The 17,379-nt window shown below is 38.9% G+C and overlaps 1 protein-coding gene across 2 annotated transcripts in view; it reads right to left on the bottom strand.

Moving 5' to 3' along the window:
* Window positions 1-1,716: 1,716 nt before the first annotated feature.
* Window positions 1,717-17,379, bottom strand: part of LOC138809807 (leucine-rich repeat and guanylate kinase domain-containing protein-like) — an 89,766-nt gene continuing 74,103 nt past the window's right edge. For both annotated transcript variants that reach the window (XM_069996792.1, XM_069996793.1), the window contains 5 exons: window positions 13,537-13,676; window positions 9,429-9,517; window positions 8,419-8,544; window positions 3,684-3,835; window positions 1,717-2,227 (listed from right to left, as the gene is read on the bottom strand). In XM_069996792.1, coding sequence (XP_069852893.1) covers window positions 2,097-2,227; window positions 3,684-3,835; window positions 8,419-8,544; window positions 9,429-9,517; window positions 13,537-13,676 — 638 coding nt within the window. In that variant the 3' untranslated portion in view covers window positions 1,717-2,096. The remainder of the gene's footprint in view (window positions 2,228-3,683; window positions 3,836-8,418; window positions 8,545-9,428; window positions 9,518-13,536; window positions 13,677-17,379) is intronic.

Below are 17,379 nucleotides of genomic sequence, written 5' to 3'. Positions count from 1 at the left end.
GAACACAAAAGCTCAGGAATAGCACCCAAGTCCGGAGTTCTAGCCCTAGGACCAGCACACACACACAAATAAAATTGGATAGTGATTCCTGGCTCTTCATAACACCTCTGACTCTATCCCAGCAGGAAGGAGAAAGAGGAGAACTTTGATATAGACAGAAGAAGGTAAAAGCTTGGCTGACAGATTTGGAAAGGAAGTGATGGTAGGGTCATGGTTTGATCCGTCGTGTTTGATTGTGGCAGGAAAGTCATTGTCTAAACATTGTCTGTCTTACAAAACTGTCCCTTCCCTGCATTGCACTAGATGAAGCAAGATCCTTTAGGGATTTGTTGGCATGCTCATTAGCATTTGGGACTGCAGTTTCTCCAGCACTCCCTGAGCAGTATATGAGGTGAAAAGGAAACCCAAGCAGCGGCTGCCACATGGTGTTGGAGGTGTGATGCACCTGGCGTGCGTTCCTCTTTCCATGTCTCAATGTCCTTTCATGTTTATTTCATAATAGTGTCTAAGGTTTTAAACTGTATTTAGTGGAAGTGATGGGAAAAAGTAACTGTTCCATGCTGAGATTCATTATTTTTTTTATATCTTTAAGTGTATCTGAAGTATTTCGTAATAATTTTGAAAAAAAGATGTTTGTGAAAAGTATATTATTTTTGATAATTCTTGGGCATAGGGATCTACACCTCCCCCATCTGTGAGCATGTGTTCATCTCCCATCAATCCCAAAGTGGCCTTTGGCAAGTGATTGGATCCTGAGAGCTGTGACCTAATGAATTAATCCATTGAGAGGTGATAGAGAGTTAGGGGGTAGGACCTAGAAGGATTATCTTGCCCATGTTTCCTTCCTTCTTTGCTGACTGGCTTCCTCCATCACAGTCTCCTGACACTGTGGCATTCCGCCTAGCTTCAGTCCTAGTTCAGGCTCCACCTGACCAAGGACTACCTCTTAAACTATGAGCCACAACGAATCATTCCTACTTTGTTTTCCTTGGGTTATTTTGTCACAGCAGCAGAAAGCTGACTGACACAAACTTCAGCTCCTGTTTGAGAACAAGAGTGGAAGCAATGAGCCAGTAACAAATCCTGTTACATCCAAATTTCAGTTATGAAGAAGATGATTATTAAGGGGGAGTTAATATTTTAAAACAGAAAGTCTTTAGAGGATTCTGTTAATTAAAATATTTAACAATTGCTACAGCACTGTGTTTAGGGTCTTGTTCTCACTAGTCATAAATGCCTACAGAAAAGACGCTTCATCAACTCCAAGGGATCGGTTATAAAGTTTGAACAACCACGACAGACTTACTGGTACATATTATCTGAATGTTTTATCTATAAATTATCAATGAGTTTTCTTTCTGCAAATGGCAGGGAGTGAAATTGCAAAGATGATTAAAGTTGCTTAAAAATATTTCTAATGACAAACAATACATAGCCTGGAAAGGATAAATAAAAGACCTATCTGATACTCTTCATTCTTTCTTATTATTAACCAAGTCAAGAACTTCCTGAAATTACATGAATTAATTCCCTTTGAGAGATGTAGTTGAGGAGATGGTGGTGAACCCAAGCTCAATGGGACTCTGCAAACCTTTCATAATTAGACAAAAATAATTCAGCCCCCTCTCTCTCTCTCTCTCTCTCTCTCTCTCTCTCTCTCTCTCTATATATATATATATATATATATATATGTATACTAACATACAAATGGGCACATTGAGATTTTACATGAATAGTTCCAGTTGGATATGTACAAATATTTCTGCATCTATAGCAAAGCAGAAATTGCTATCTGATGTTTCAAAGGAGGAAGCAGCTGGAGACAGCATGTGTAGCTATGGGCAAAATTAAATGACATTTTTCAAAGTCAAGAATAATGCCTACTTAAAAACAAGAAGAAAAACGAAAGACAAAATAAGGACACTATACACAAAATCAAAACTAGAAATTAATTGAGAGAATTGAGGCAGCTAAACATTCTTTTGAAGCTAGTTGGCTGAGTGAGAACCTGCTGAGATCCATGGCCAGGGAAGACAGAGGGACTGGACATTGCAGAGCACATTTTCCATGTTCAAAGTCAGATGTCAAGTGCTGGTCTATTTGCGACCCTTTGGGATTGGAGGGAGGGTGGGCTTGGTGTTGGAACCGGGGCGACTTATGACTGAAATCGAGTGTTTTTTGTGTTGAGCAGATGATTTTTCTCCTGCAGACAATTGTCCCTGTAGTGCTGTAAAACATTAAGAAAAATATAGTACACGTAGTTTAGATATAGTACACATAATAAAGACACGATACACATTGTTAATCCTTCTTAGGCCACACAAAGGAAGTGCCAAGGGGAATAAGCATCAGATTAAGCTTGGGAATGTATTCATGACCACCTCTAAGGAATAAATGACATCCAAGCAAGAAAAACGGGATGAGATCACAGGCTGGACAAATGTAGATTTGATCTGAAAGTTTTTACAGTGAATCACAGTCTCTACACTTCTATCATGCTCACACCTCTGAGGCAATGTCCCATGTAACTCTCTATCATAATTATTATACATGCACCCAGGGGAATGCAGGCAAAGCTGCGAATTCTCTGTCGCTTTATTCACCTTGGTCCCACTGTCTGCCGCAGAGCACCACAGTGTGATTTGGGCAACGTGCAGCCAGGTGCCTCGTTCCCCTCTATGAATTAGAAGAGTAGTGGCCTAATTTTCAACAAAAGATTTGGGATGGCCCCTTCCTGTTCCCTCTCCCTGCTTCCTGTTCACCGTGAATGGAGTGGCTTTGCTCCCCGCCATGGTGTCCCCTGTCACTCTCCACCGGCCTCTCCCAGGGCCCTAAAGCAATACAGTCCAATGATGATGGTCTGAAACCATATGCCAGTATGCATGTTTCCTCCTTTAAGTTGTTTATAACAGGCACTTTTTAAGAAAAGAGATGAAAAAATAACTAACAGATAAGAAGATGTGGACATTGACGGTTCATTCAAAGCAATAAAATAAATGGATGGAGACTGTTTCTGACAAAAAGTTCTACAATCTTAATCTGCATGGAGAAAAGTGTACAGTCACATAGTTAGCATGCATCCAGTACTTCTTACTTAGATCATATTTCATTTTGTGTGTTTATATTATGTATTACACTATAAAATAATTGCTATACAAATATATAGTGAAATAATAGTGTGTGTTATGAGGCTGATACTATCATTCCCAAGGTTCAAATGTTAACTTATTTGCCCAACATTATGTAACCAGGTGTTTCTGTAAATGGAAACTCAAGGCCACGTCTTGTGAGTCCTAAAGTTCCCTCATACTATACCACGCCACAGCTAACAGTCCACTTTGCTCTGGCCAGACTCTAGAATGTTTCTTTAAGAAACTCTCATTTAATGAGAGAAAAATAAGAAATGGAGGAGGTCTGGAAACACTGTCCTCTGGGGAGCCAGAATGCAGTGAGCCTTTGTGCTTTGTGTTTCAGAGCTCCTGGAACATACAATATATATTATTAGAATAATATTGATTATATGTTATGCATAATGTTATTAATATTATATGTTATATTAATATATAATAGTATGTATTATATACTATATTAATAATATAACATTACATATTATATATAATATATAATGAAACATATCTCATAGCTTATATAGACATAAAATCCATATGTAGAACAAAGCATACCTTCTCTGTCTTGATCTGCCTCATGATCACCTCCTTCTGATTCTGGCCATGAAACAATAGTTCCCTCTGGAAACTGCAAAGAAAAGTCTCTTGGCCATGGATAGGAGTAAAGCAGTGTAGAATATTTCATGCTAACATGGGGATCCTTGTTTCTAAAAAAAAAAAGAAAGAAAGAAAAATGGAATATGAAAAATCTTTTTGAGATGGGAACTTACTAAGAGCCTTATACGTGACTGCACTGGGTTACCTGTGTGGTGTTAGGTCATCAGTGTACAAACATGCCTGTGTTGGCTGGTTTTAAGTGGTGTCTATAGCAGGTTCCATGTAGCAGGTGACCTGGCAGACTGTACATCAAGCACTGTACATGCTCTTAGAGACTCCTCGTCCAGTATACAAAAGCCCAGCTCAATACCCGCTTAGGGTAAGGCATTGCAGTGGGTGAAGAGTAGGAAACATGATGCATAAGACACAAACGCCAGTCTCTAGGACTTTAGAGCCAAGTGCAATTTATATATAGCAGTTCCACTATTTCAACTTTAGAGAAAATGAAACATTAGGTGGCCTGATCCAGATACCATGTTTGTTATATCCTATGCTATTTGGAGGTGGATTATGATTTTTCTCCACTTTCAGGATGAGATTGGGGTACAATCTGGTGCCTAGCGTTTCTGTGTATGGGTTAATGTTCTTCTTATTGATCAGTGTCCTGGCATTCTTCATGAGGAAAATGTCTCTACCAGGAAGCCCCACTGCAAGGCCTATGAAGTTGATGAACTTTGGCCTCACGGTTCTGGATTCTTCACTCCTTAAGTTGGACCTCATTCCCACTAACTTGGCTGCCAAAGAATCTGAAAGTGATCACACTCTTTGTACTTGAAACTTTACTTTGTGGCGACACTTGAGCCATTACTTTCAGGAAGAATATTGACTTTCAAGAAATGAATACAACTCTTGTGGCAAATGCTCAGTCATTATTGGGAAAATGGGAAAGATTTATTTCCTAAAGTTTCCTCACCAAATGCCCCTCATAAAGGATAACCTTCATCCTGACCAAAAAGTAATCATCTCTACTCATACAGTTTCATATCCATTCTCTTGGGCCCTCAAAGTTCATGGCTTTGCCCCCTTTCTGTCACTCATTCATAGAATCATTCACAAGCACAGCACTGAGAACACTGTGTCAGACAGCAATGAAGACTTGCAGACAGCTCAGGTGATTATGGATCACACATCAGCAATGCCAGGCAGAGCTCCTGAAGGACAGATCACCAGCAAAAGAGGGGAGGCAGAGATAGAGGCTGGACTTGGAAGGTAGAAAGAATGTTCCTGAGCACTGTGTCTGAGGATCCTAGCTGGGGCCAGGGTTTCCTTCTGCAGCTTAATGCTTCTGGGTTATTTATTGGACAAGGTCAATTTCAGGAATGATAGAAAGAAGTTAGCTAGGAGACTAACAGGAAGAAGGCAGGAGGAGATACTTTAAGGAGAGGGGAGGGGGTTGGGAATTGGGTAGTTTGACTAATGAAAGGTCAGGATGGGGAAAGGATGAGTCTTCTGGCCTGGGGGAAAGGGTGCTGTACCAAAGTTAAGTGCATGTCTCCTGAGCTGGCCCACAGGAGTCCTGTCCCAACCATGTTTTTGACAACATCAGGACTGGATAGTGGCTGAACTTCACCAAATATCTTGTTAATTAGGGTGCCCTTAATTGCTAGGAAGAACCTGGAGAAAGATCATGCTGATGCCAGGCAAAAAAAAAATAAAGACAACATTACCCCTCCCTACCACCCCATACCATACACATACATAAAGAGGAAGATTTCCAGCTAACAGCAATGTCCAAAAGGCCAAATATCAATGCTGAGAAATCCTCCAGATCTAGAGCTGAAATGTGAACATGGTACCCCCACATTTAAAAAAGCTTAGTGGGGCTTGTGTGGTTACCTCCTCTGCTAGGTTTTAAGCCTTGCAGACAGCAGAGCCACAGAAGCTCTGAAGACTCTTGGCCTGGATTCAAACCTCTGCTCTAGATTTCTTAGCCACACACCCTCGGCTAAGTCCCCGAGCATCACTAGCTGGTGTCTCGGTTGTCCCATCTGTCAAACAGGGACAACAGCCTCTGGTTTCGCATGGATCTCTACGTAGAGATAACGTATGTCACACTTCCAGGGCAGGAACAAGTGTGACACAAGATCTACTGTCCTTGCTTGTAATTTTGCTTCTTATAACCCATACACATTCACACTATTTTTTAGTTCAATAGCTTGGGGCTGTTTTAACGTTACCTATTTTTTATTTCTATAAAATAAAGCATATTCATTGTTTTTTCTAAAAGTAATACACCTCCAGTGTAGACAATTTGAAAACAAGAAGGAAGAAAGAAAAGTCATGCGCTGAAAAAGATCATTATTATGCTTTGGCTCTTATTTTTCTATGTGGTTTAACTTTTTTGTTTTATGCAATGGTGCACATTTGGGGGGAATCAATTTTATAACTAGTCTCTGAAACCTGGTATCAGTAGCATATAACAGTCCATTAATTATTTGCTCCATATTTCATTCAGCCATCCTTTTAATTCTGAACATTCGGGTTCTTTGCAGGGTTTTCTGCCCTCATGAATATCTTTACATATAATGATTTCCCACAACGTGCATTATTTTATTAGTATTGTTGACTATCTGAATGCATTACTCTCTCCCCAACTCATGTGTTAAAATCACAGCCCCCAAGGTGATGGGTGAAGCGGTGAGTTGTCAGAGCGGAGCAGAGGTGATCGGGATGGTGCCGTCACCAATCAGATTGTTGCCCTAATGACCTGGAGAACTTCCTCGAGCTCCACACACCACATGGTGTAAGGATCCAGCAAGAAAAGAAGGTGCCATCTATGCGACAAGCAGCCTCTTAGAAGATACGTCTTGATAGCATCCAGAGTCGTGAGAAATAAATCTACATTGTTATGAACTACTGGGTCTATGGCATTTGGTTATAGCAGCTTGCATGGACCAAGACAATAATCATGTGTCAGAACTGGGACAACTGGGTTGATAGTAAATATACATTTTAGGCATTGGACATGAGTTTTTAAAAGATGATGAAATTCTCCCCCATCTCCAGTAAAATCTGGGCCTGCTAACACAGCCTTTCTCTTTGTATCATTTTAAAAGTCATTAATTTGTAAAAGTTTTCCAACATCATAAATAGATAGATAAATACACAATAATAAACAGATTTGGTAATTTAGCCTGCAAAAAGTGGTATATTGTTTGAAATTTATTTCTCATGGCAAGTAAAATTAGACACTGTTTTTATTATGTTAATATTTATATCAATTAGCTCCTGTCTCACTTCTCTTTTGAACTGTTTGTATCTTTTGTTCCTTCATCTGTTGAAGACTGTCCTTAGTGTTTTCCAAACCAATTTATGTGAACTCTTTATACACTGAATGGTTGCCATCTGTCATACTTTATTATTTTTAAATAAGTTTTTGTATTGTGAAAATGCTGTACAGAGGGGTTACAGTTACATGAGTAAGGTCATGAGTATATTTCCTATCAAGTATTGTTGTACCTTATATACCTTGTTGTTTTCTCATTTAAATTTTCTTTCTTTTTTATTTTCTATTTTCTTTTTTGTACTGGGGTGTGGGGAAATCTGTGGGGAACACAAGTAGCAAAGATGGCCCTGAGAGGAAGTTGAGTGGGCAGAGCTGGATTTGTTTAGGTTCAGTGTGTAAACAACTCATGGAAGCTTAGGTGCGTGATAAGGTGTGGCCTTTCAGTGATTGGTTGGTTCCATTTCCTCCCCTCCCACGCAGTCTTTTGCTTTAAAAAGGGGATGCTCCTGCTTGACTTGACTCCCTGCTGCGTCTGATTGTCTCCTGGGCTAAGGGAGGCTGGGGAATGGGCCAGCAGCCGCACTTACCTCTCCTCTGACCCCATCCGTCCAAAGATGGACAAAGACCCAACACTGGGGAATGAACCCAGGACATTGCACTTGCTAGGCAGGTGCTTTGCCACTGAGGTATAGATCTAAAATTTTCTTTATACTTAGAGAAACTCACATTGCTGATACATAATAAAAATACACTCATTCCTCTTTCCTTCTGTAATTTTTCTTGTGTCTCCAAAAACTTTCCATTAACATTTTAATGTCTACAATATATAGATTTTGAACTATGTTTTGGCATTAAAATGTTAGGACTCAGAAATTACATTTTATTAGTAACTATGAATCAAGGGGTTATTGGAAGACCACTGGACTATAATACTAACTAGAACCAACCTCACAAACTGTATAGGAACAAAGCTCGGGCATGAGTCATGAAACAGCTGTATCAAAATTCAAAACAGAGACTAGTACTGCACACAAAGGGACACCTAGGATTGTGATGGATTCTTGTTTCTTCTGCCATTGAAAACCTGAGTATCTCCAATTGCCTCTGCTACATAAAGACCCAAAGCTTCCAGCCATGGCAAACTAAACTATATATACCCATGTGCCCTCTGAAGGGCCTGGTCTAATACTTTCAAGTTCCATGCTGGGAGGTGAAGCCCTACTCTTACATTTTTTTTTAAAGATTTCTCTGAAGCCTAGAGATGATTACGATGATATTTTTTTTTAGGGTCCTGCCTCGCATCAGGCTTGTGCTCTTTCACTGCCCTAAATCCCCAACCCCTGAGTGCTATGATTTTCCACTAACCAGCAGACAATGACCAAGTCCATCAAGCAAACGTCAACTCACTTCATTTCCGGATATACTCCAAAGGAAGGTCTAAAATATTCTTCAGACAGTTCCAAACTTTTTCGTAGCTCTTCTAAACTTGAAAAATACTGTTGATTACTGATTATAGGTGCTGATACTGGACCCCTGAAATCAGAAATTTTTTTAGCCCAAAGGATTTCATAGTGATATCAATTACACATGCATGGAAGGAGTGAAGAATGGAAGGATGGAAGGAAGGAAGGAAAGAAGAGAGGGAGGGAGGGGGGAAAAGGAAAGGAAAGAAGGAAGAATAGCAGCATGAAGAAGAATGAAGGTAGGAAGAGATATCAGTGCTCTTGGCAAATTTCTGAAAACAGGAACTTTTTCATTTAACATTTAAATATTCTAAAACATCACAAAAGAAGAATTCAGAGCTGTGATACACATAATATTAATAAGACAATAATATGAAAGCAGTGCCTAACCATACCTGGCCTAAATCCTCTTCCTATATAACAATTAATTGTGCAGTAACTATTAATAGCTACTAGTACCTATGAAGTCCTGGCTTCATGGTAGGCAATCTACACCAAGAACCAAGAATCCATGGTTAACAAAGCTCTCTACCTTCCTGGAATTTACAGTCTAATATGCAAAGTAGGCACAAAAAAATGACCTCTCAAATAATCACTATTGTTTAGAGAGTCATGACAGGCAAGTACAGGAACTCAACGGGGGATAATTGACTTTCAGTCATGAGTAGCCTTTGTGAAGGCTGATCTTTATATCCAAACACCACTAGAAATATTACTCTTTGCGGACTGCAAAAAAAAAATCAAGTTTCTAGTAGCTGTAAGCTTACTGTGCCAGTTAAGCAATATGAAAATGACAAGAAAACACACATCAAGAAATAGGTTTGCTACTAAACGACTGAGTCTACTTTAGTGTGGAGATTTCAGTTCCTGTTGATAATTTCAGATGTGTTAGGTAGATCTGGCCACAGAAAATCTAAAGTTGTGCAAGTACCAACAAATGTCATACATTGCTACCTTTGAAACAGGAGTGTCTGATCACGAGGTATATTTCCCATAAGGGCTTGCCGGGCTGCCTCATGCTGTCTGTGCAGAGAGTATCTTTCCTAGGCAAGACACAAGATAAGAAAATTATATTCATGTTGAAAGTATGTCAAATCATTGAAATAGCTATTCATTCTCTGCTAGAAAGCAAAAAGGGGAAAAAGACACTCATACAGAGAATTATAAATAAAACCAAAATATTTTTATACAACTGTAATTTAATGTATCACTTTTATTTGATACCTAAATAAGAATGTGATGGACTTCACATTTCATGCGTGCATTTTTAGTCTTTCTAATGAGATGGAAAACTTTTTGGGGCTACAAATTCTTAAATCTTAGCACAAGCAGTGACCACTTCACTAAATAAACACAATAATAAATTTAGGCTTTACTGTTACTCTTGCCTGTAAATTAGTACTACTGATCATCAAAGAAGGAAAAGATCATCTGAAGTTAAGTGCTAGTGGCTCACACCTGTAATCCTAGCTGCTCAGAAGGCTGAGATCTGAGCATCACAATTTGAAGCCAGCCAGACTCAAATCTCCAATTAACCGCCAAAAAGCCAGAAGTGGAACTATAGTTCCAGTGGTAGAGCACTAGCTTTGGGCACAAAAAGTTCAGAGACACCAAGCAGGCCCTGAGTTCAAGTCCCTGGACCAGTTCAAACACACACACACACACACACACACCATTCAGAGATTTGGCAAACTGTAGGAGTAAGGATATTCTCTTGGAATTGGGAAGAGCAGGTTGAAAAAATAGATACAACTGATGTGCAGAAAACCAACTTTTAAAGGCTAAGACTCAGCCATATCAGCAATTCTGGAATGAAAGGTCTTCACTACGTCAGCATAGGATTCAGTGTGCTTTCCAGGAAGTTAGTTAACCAAGCAAAGAGGGCTGTGTTCCCACAGAAGCAGGAACTCAAGTCACAGCGGACAATGTCATACTCGGACTGGGACTTCTGGAACCAATAGTTGGCATTTTGTGTTTCATAAATAAAAATCTCTGGCTGGACAGTGTTTGTCCAACAGTTAAGAAAAGAGCTATGGTCCTCTTTCACTTGATCTAAAAAGAAAACTGGCAAACAGCTGATTGAAATTATGTTTACAGTTCCCCCAAAACCTTTTAGAGATGACTAAAACAATGTGTCCAGGGAGCCATTCAGATGAGGTAGGAAGAGGAATGAAATGAGACCACTAAAGGCCACGTAACTAAAGAATCAGGAAATGAGGAAATGGAACACTTCATTTATTAAATTTTCTAAATTCATATCCACCTACGGTCGCATTCACAGAAAGCATTCAGACTGATATAATGATGGCAGTTACCACCAACAAGCCTGATGTCAGATTTTTTTCCCCCAGACCTTTTTTTTTCCCCACACAAGGCAAGTAATTTAGGTTCTAGAATAAACCCCAATGTCCCCAATGATAAGGGGGAAAAAAAACACCCAGGTGTCAGAACCTTTGGAGTTGGTAATACCGAGGATCTTCAGGGTCTAGTAACCTAATTACAACAAAGGAAGAAGGCAAGGAGAAGAAGCGCTAGAGATGTGCTGATGTCATTCCACAAAGGTTATAGACTACTACCAGAGAATTCGTTCCAGAAGTGCAAGGATCAGGTGTGTTTTGTTCTCATATCTGGAGGAGACTCCACTCTGTATTGAGAAGGCCAGTCCATGCCCATGAACATGGCAGGAATGGGAGGGCAAGCGTGAGTGAGCACATGAAAACATGAGAGTAAGGAGGAAAGGAAGCAAAGAAGGGAAGAGGGAGAAGGAGAGAAAAAGAGAGGGGTGGGGATGGAGGGAGAAAAAGCCTTGAGAATATAAAGAGGGTGGCTGTGACGGCAAAGGCCCTTTGTGTGTTGGCTAAATTAGCAAGGACATAGTGAATTCGTGGACTAGTAAACCACCACAGAGAGGATGGCTGCTGGTCCTTCCATAAGATCCCTTTCCAGCCCTTACCACGTATATACTTCCCTATGTCTCCTGAATTCATCTACCAGGATCTTGCAAGGGGGACATCTCTAAGTAACTGTGGTAGTTTAGAGATCCCAGGCTCTAATACAATTTCCCAGGATGTTGGTAAAACTTAGAATTTTGAAACTTAATCCAAATATGGAGAGTGATCCCCATTTCTAATGACTGATAGTTGATCCTCTACGAATCCTGGTAGATGGGAATATTTTAATTTCTTTTACATTTAATCTCTTTTGTATAAATAAGTCTGACGTTCCTGCACTCCAGATGGTGGTATTTACAGATGCCTGGAGAGCACCCACTGCTGTTTCTAGGAACCATAGTCAGCACCAGCCAGCCCAGCCTTCTTCCCTGCGGCAGGGATGGCATGAGCAGTGAGGCAGGGCCAGGTGGCATGGCTGGGAGAGCCGCAATGGGCTGCTGAGATTCTCTTGCCCACAGCAGTATGAATCCAAGAGGCATAGGGAAGTTCTGGGGAACAATAACGTAAGAGCCACAGAGAATCGGGCTTGAGGTAATGGGAGGGGAGAAGGAGAGCCAATAGAAGAAACTCTCCAACACAGAGCTGATACCACAGAACACACAGGAAACCGGAAGCAGACACATTTGTTTCTTGCCCCTAGCACACCCAACAACTATTAAGACTTAGAGTCAAATGCACAGACAGGTCAGCTTGTGCCATATTGTGATGTCTTTCTCAAAAGGAACCAGCCTGAAACTTTTGACTACTCACTGTGATCCTCACTCAGAACAGGCAAGTTTTAAGGAAATAGAACAATAGAGTTAATAACTGAAAAAAAAATCTATCAATTCTGCAATTGTAATTATTTAAGTAGCTTTGTATTCCTACATCATTATGTAAAAATGATTGCAAGTAAGCATAACCTAATCTAAATGCAAAGCCCTCTTTGCATTCAACACCACACATGCTCATTGCTTGAAGTTTCCAAAGAAATGAATTGGGACCAAGTCACATGACTGACTTAACCCAAGCTGTGTTATCAAGTATGGACTCCTTCAATGGACACACTTTGAAGGCTCAGCCCCCAAATACTCAGAATTACATCCCAGCTATAGAACACATTTTCCTTCAGATGCATACTCTAATGCACTGATTTATTGTAGTATTTTTTTTGTATTTGCCAAGTTGAAGAGTTGGTGTCAGAGTTTTGACTGGGAGCCCAAGGAAAAGGTACTCAAAAAATCTTACATCCTAGATGATGTTAAGCGAAATGAACCCCAAGATAGGGACACAAGTGTTTTCTTCTTTCTTGCTACTATTTCTAACGTATTTATAATGTACCATGGGAATTTTTTGTTTCTTTGTATGTTCCTCCCCCACGGTATAACTCCTGTTTTCACTGTCTGTGATGTCCGTGCTCTGCACTTGTATATACACTTCTCTAATTTGGGGAGGGGAAGGGAAAAACCAAATGCTTAAATAGGGATACAGGTTGACCCATTGTAACAATGAGATGTACAAGACACTATGTTAAAAATTAACTTTACAATTTAGGTGGGGGGGGGCGGAGTATAGTTGTGGAGGTGGGAGGGAAGGGATGGTAGGGGAAAAACAAAGGAGGAGGTAACAATGCTTGATAAGAAATGTACTCATTACCTTGCTCATGTACCCCCTCTGTACCATGTTTTTACAATAAAAACGTATTAAAAAAGAAAAATTAAGGAAATCTGAATACAAAAAAAATCTTCCATCCAAACTCTAGTTTTAGGACCAGTATTTATTCTTAAAGAAGGAGAGGTGTGTGTGTGTGTGTGTGTGTGTGTGTGTGTGTGTGTGTGAGAGAGAGAGAGAGAGAGAGAGAGAGAGAGAGAGAGAGAGAGAGAGAGAGAGAGAGAGAGAGAGAGAGAAAGAGAGAGAGAGACAGAGAGAGAGAGAGAGAGAGAGACAGACAGACAGACAGACAGACCGACAGACCGACAGACAGAGCATAAAAGAGAGAATAACCATCTTCAGTTCATATCAGAGAAAGAACAGTTTGGGGAACACTTATTAGCACCCCATATGAAAGCCTCTTTTTGCCTGCCAATATCTGTGTTCCTGCTGACACTTCACCCCTTCTACCCTGCTCTTACCACTGGTGTTTTTTTGGTTGAAAGTTTGGCCCACAATTTAGCAAAGTAGTTTCTGCTTGTGGAATCCAGGAAATCACTCATGTCCACAGAAGCAGGCTTCTCGGGAGGCTCTTCAACTAGCATAGGAGACGCCAGAACCTCTGGTAGAGAGAAAACAAATAACTCTTAAAACTAAAGGCATGAAATAGAATGAGAGCACTCTGCAAAGTGATAGAAATATTTTTGATACTTGTTTGTCTAAATACAAGAAACTACACTTAGTCTTCCCATTCTAACTTGAAAAGAACTAAAAATACAACAAAACAAATATATTAACATTTTCATTAAAGAGTTGAATAAATAACAGCTAAATATCAAATAATGCTATTGATTCTAAAGTCAGCCCATAATACCTTGAGGACACATACTCTGGAAATATATCTAATATTCAATCAATATAGGTTTACACAATGAAGTAAAATGTGTGAGAAACCATAGCATCCAAACACTTCAGGGAAAAGTCACCTTATAATTTCTTTCCAATTAATAAGTTCTCTTAAATGCTAGAAGGAAAATAAAACATGCAATACTAAGAAGAAACTTTGAATACAATAGATTTATGAGGCAGTTGTTTAGCACAATTTATTCATCAACGATGTCCAATACTCCTTTTATTGGGATGGAATCTTGCTGGGTAGCCTAGGCTGTTCTGGCTCAGGATTGGCCTCAAACTCACAATCCTCCCACCTCTGCCTCCCAAGTGCTGGGATTATAGGATTACATCATGCTTGGCACATATCCTTTAAAGTATTAGAAGCCCAGAGACCTAGAACATAAAAATGTAAATTTCTGTTATTACTTCTCTATTGAAGGTCTAAATATACCTTTAGACATAGAGGATCACCAACACCTTATGTTCTGTTGTTTGATATTACCATCTGATTTGATGGGAAGAATTTAACGATGACATCATTATAACGTCATTTGACCCATGCTTACTATATTATGTGCTGGATGCTGTGGACCTAATGATGAACAAACCTCCTTGACTTGTATGGATTACAATTCTAATGTGGGAAACAGACAAATAACATATTAAAAGAGTCAGACAATGAGAAGTGTGGTGAAACAGGATAAGGAGACAGAGTGAGAAGGAAAGTGGAAGTTAAAAGAAATACTCTGTGAGGCGGGGATATCTGAATGGAAATACAAGATGGAAAAGAGGAAATCACTCACTATCTGGCAGGAAATAAACACCTGGCCATGAAAGTGGTTTTTCTGAGGAACCGCAAGCATGCTTATCGTGACTGCATCACGGACCAGAATTCACTAAAGCTGTGGGAAAAGGGAAGGAGGATGGATAGAGAAGGGGTAGATGCTGTACCAATTTTTCTTTTCTGTCCTACTGAACAGAATATTAGGACCAAGACCAGATGATGCTGAACAAAGTGAAACAAGCTTTTGATTGATAAACTCATGTTAACAATTTCCATAGAAGAGATCATAAGGATCATAAAAAAGGATACATATATGTGTGTAGAAGTATATAAGATTTTTCAAAACACAGTTTCTCAGTTAGTGTTTATTTTTCTAGCTTTCTCTAAGCCCCCTGTACTCCGTGTATGGGAATCAGGTTCATTCAATCTGATGAGGCCCTGCAGCTATAATTCCAAGTTATCTCTTAGTGGTTCTCAGCAACAAAACTTTTGGGTGAAGGTAATGTGTTTGCACGACTGTTCGATTGCCTTATAATACCACCATCTCAATAATTTTAACTCCTATCCATTTCATAAAATTCTGAAAATATTTTCCAATGTCTTAATACATCAATGGACAGAAGATCCTCTTTTCCTAATTTTAAAATAAAACAGAATAGCAATGTCATAATCCCTTGACAAAAATTTCTTAGTTTGTTCTTATTTAAAGCATCTAAGTGAAAGTTAACCGTGAGGCAACATACATACATGCATACATATGTACATACTTATATGTGAACAAAAGAAAAGAAGCAAGCTCTTCAATATATAGGCAAGTTTATTTAAATAACTACAATGAAGAAGCATAAGTGAATTTAAATGATGCATGGCAAATTTTAAAGTTATTTTTTATGGCTCAGTATCATTACCAAGTGCAGGAAACTATCAGCAAAGTATCTGGGAAAAAAATGGGAATGCATCTCAAACTAATTCTAAAAAGCTGAGACCTTTCCTTAAGACTTCCATTCTTTTGAAATTAGGTGAGTTAAATACTATTTGTGGGAGACATTTTAAAAGGCTAAGTATAGAATTCAAGCTAAGTAGCAAGTGCAGTAGAGGTAATATATCTAAGAACAAAACATGAGCATGTGTAATTGATATCATATAATCTCACAGCCTAATAAGGCCATTTACTGCATAAAGGAAAAGAAAAAATAAAAGGTGTTGATGGTCTAGCATTAGAGGCTTATATCCAGGTCAATTGCTGGCAATAAAATTGCCATTTGGAGGTCAGATTGCAAATGCTTTGAATAACCCAAATCTCTATTTTAATGACCAATATTTTTCATATGCAGAGCACCACTCATACAGCAGATCAGCATAGCCATTTTCCTGTCCAAAAACTTGGAAGTGATCACCTTCCAATATAAAACTTCAACATATTTAAATAAATAAAACCTGGCAAAAACTGTTTCTCTGAAAGCACTTGGAAACGGATCCTTGAAAAACAGGATATTATTTTCAGAGGAAATTCCCAAGATGTCCCAAGATGTTTTCTGAATCATTGATTTTTCTCCTCAGCTTTGACACATATTCAGTGACTGAACCAATAAAGTAATTTAAACCCATGATTAGTAAATGTGTGTGTATTCGTGTACAGTAAGTTGTATATAAAATGTCAATTCCTATAAAAATAGTCTCTATCCTAAAATATGTAACCAGGAAAAGGGCTTAAAACAAATTTAAACACAATCACCTTTATAGAGTATAAAATGTTTATTTTTATTAGAACAGTTACACAATTTGTGGTGGAACATTAAAGGGAAAAATTAGTCCAGTAGGAAGTGCTATCACAAAATGGAAGCTATTTTTCTAAGACAGAAATGCATCTTAAAAGTCTTTTCCACTTGTGCTAGAAAAATAGTATTTTTACACAGAATCCATGCTAACTTTCCAAACTGAAATAAGCTTTTGCAGTAGAACACTGTCATATTAAGTCCAAGAAGACAAAGTAATAATGATTATGTTTATATGGCAAATGAATACATTTATTAAATTATTCTGACAGTGAAGTGCTATATTCTTCAACATCCATCCATTTGAAGAAAGATAATCAGCTATGTAAACAGAGACAACATCCACCAACAAGATAAAAGGAAAGGATATGAGCATCTATTCACACACAGTGAAAATGAGGTACAGAAACATTTCTTTCTCCTAGACCTCTTCCTTTGTAATGTCTTCGCTAGAGCTGAACCTATGGTCCAATGTTTTGCTGATGCATCTAGAATGCAACATTTTTTTAAACGAATGAGTTTATCATGAAGTAGTTTGTACTTGAAAGAGATAGGCCAGAACAGATACATTTCAAGAGTGGTTATATGATATATAAGATCAATGCTATATAGAAAATTAAGGAAAGGAAATGATAGCAACGATTGGCAGGAAAGGGAAACTTCAGTACGTTTACTTTCCTCTTGCCCATTATATAGGAACAAGTACATTTCTCTAAGCCAGTCGTGCTAAGTGTGGCATTCCAAGCAGCTGGGACTACAGATGCCCTTTGCCAGGCCTGGCTAGGACTTATCCTTGCAAAGTGACTGAAAGACGCCATTTCATCAGTTGCTTTCTCCATTTTTAAAAAATTCATTTTGCTTTCCTAGTTTTG

The sequence above is a fragment of the Dipodomys merriami genome, unplaced genomic scaffold, assembly GCF_024711535.1.
Source record: "Dipodomys merriami isolate MVZ:Mamm:240054 unplaced genomic scaffold, mDipMer1.0.p SCAF_5, whole genome shotgun sequence".
Lineage (NCBI taxonomy): Eukaryota > Metazoa > Chordata > Mammalia > Rodentia > Heteromyidae > Dipodomys > Dipodomys merriami.
The sequence above is the reverse complement of the archived record's forward strand: the minus strand, read 5'-3'. Positions and strand labels throughout refer to the sequence as shown.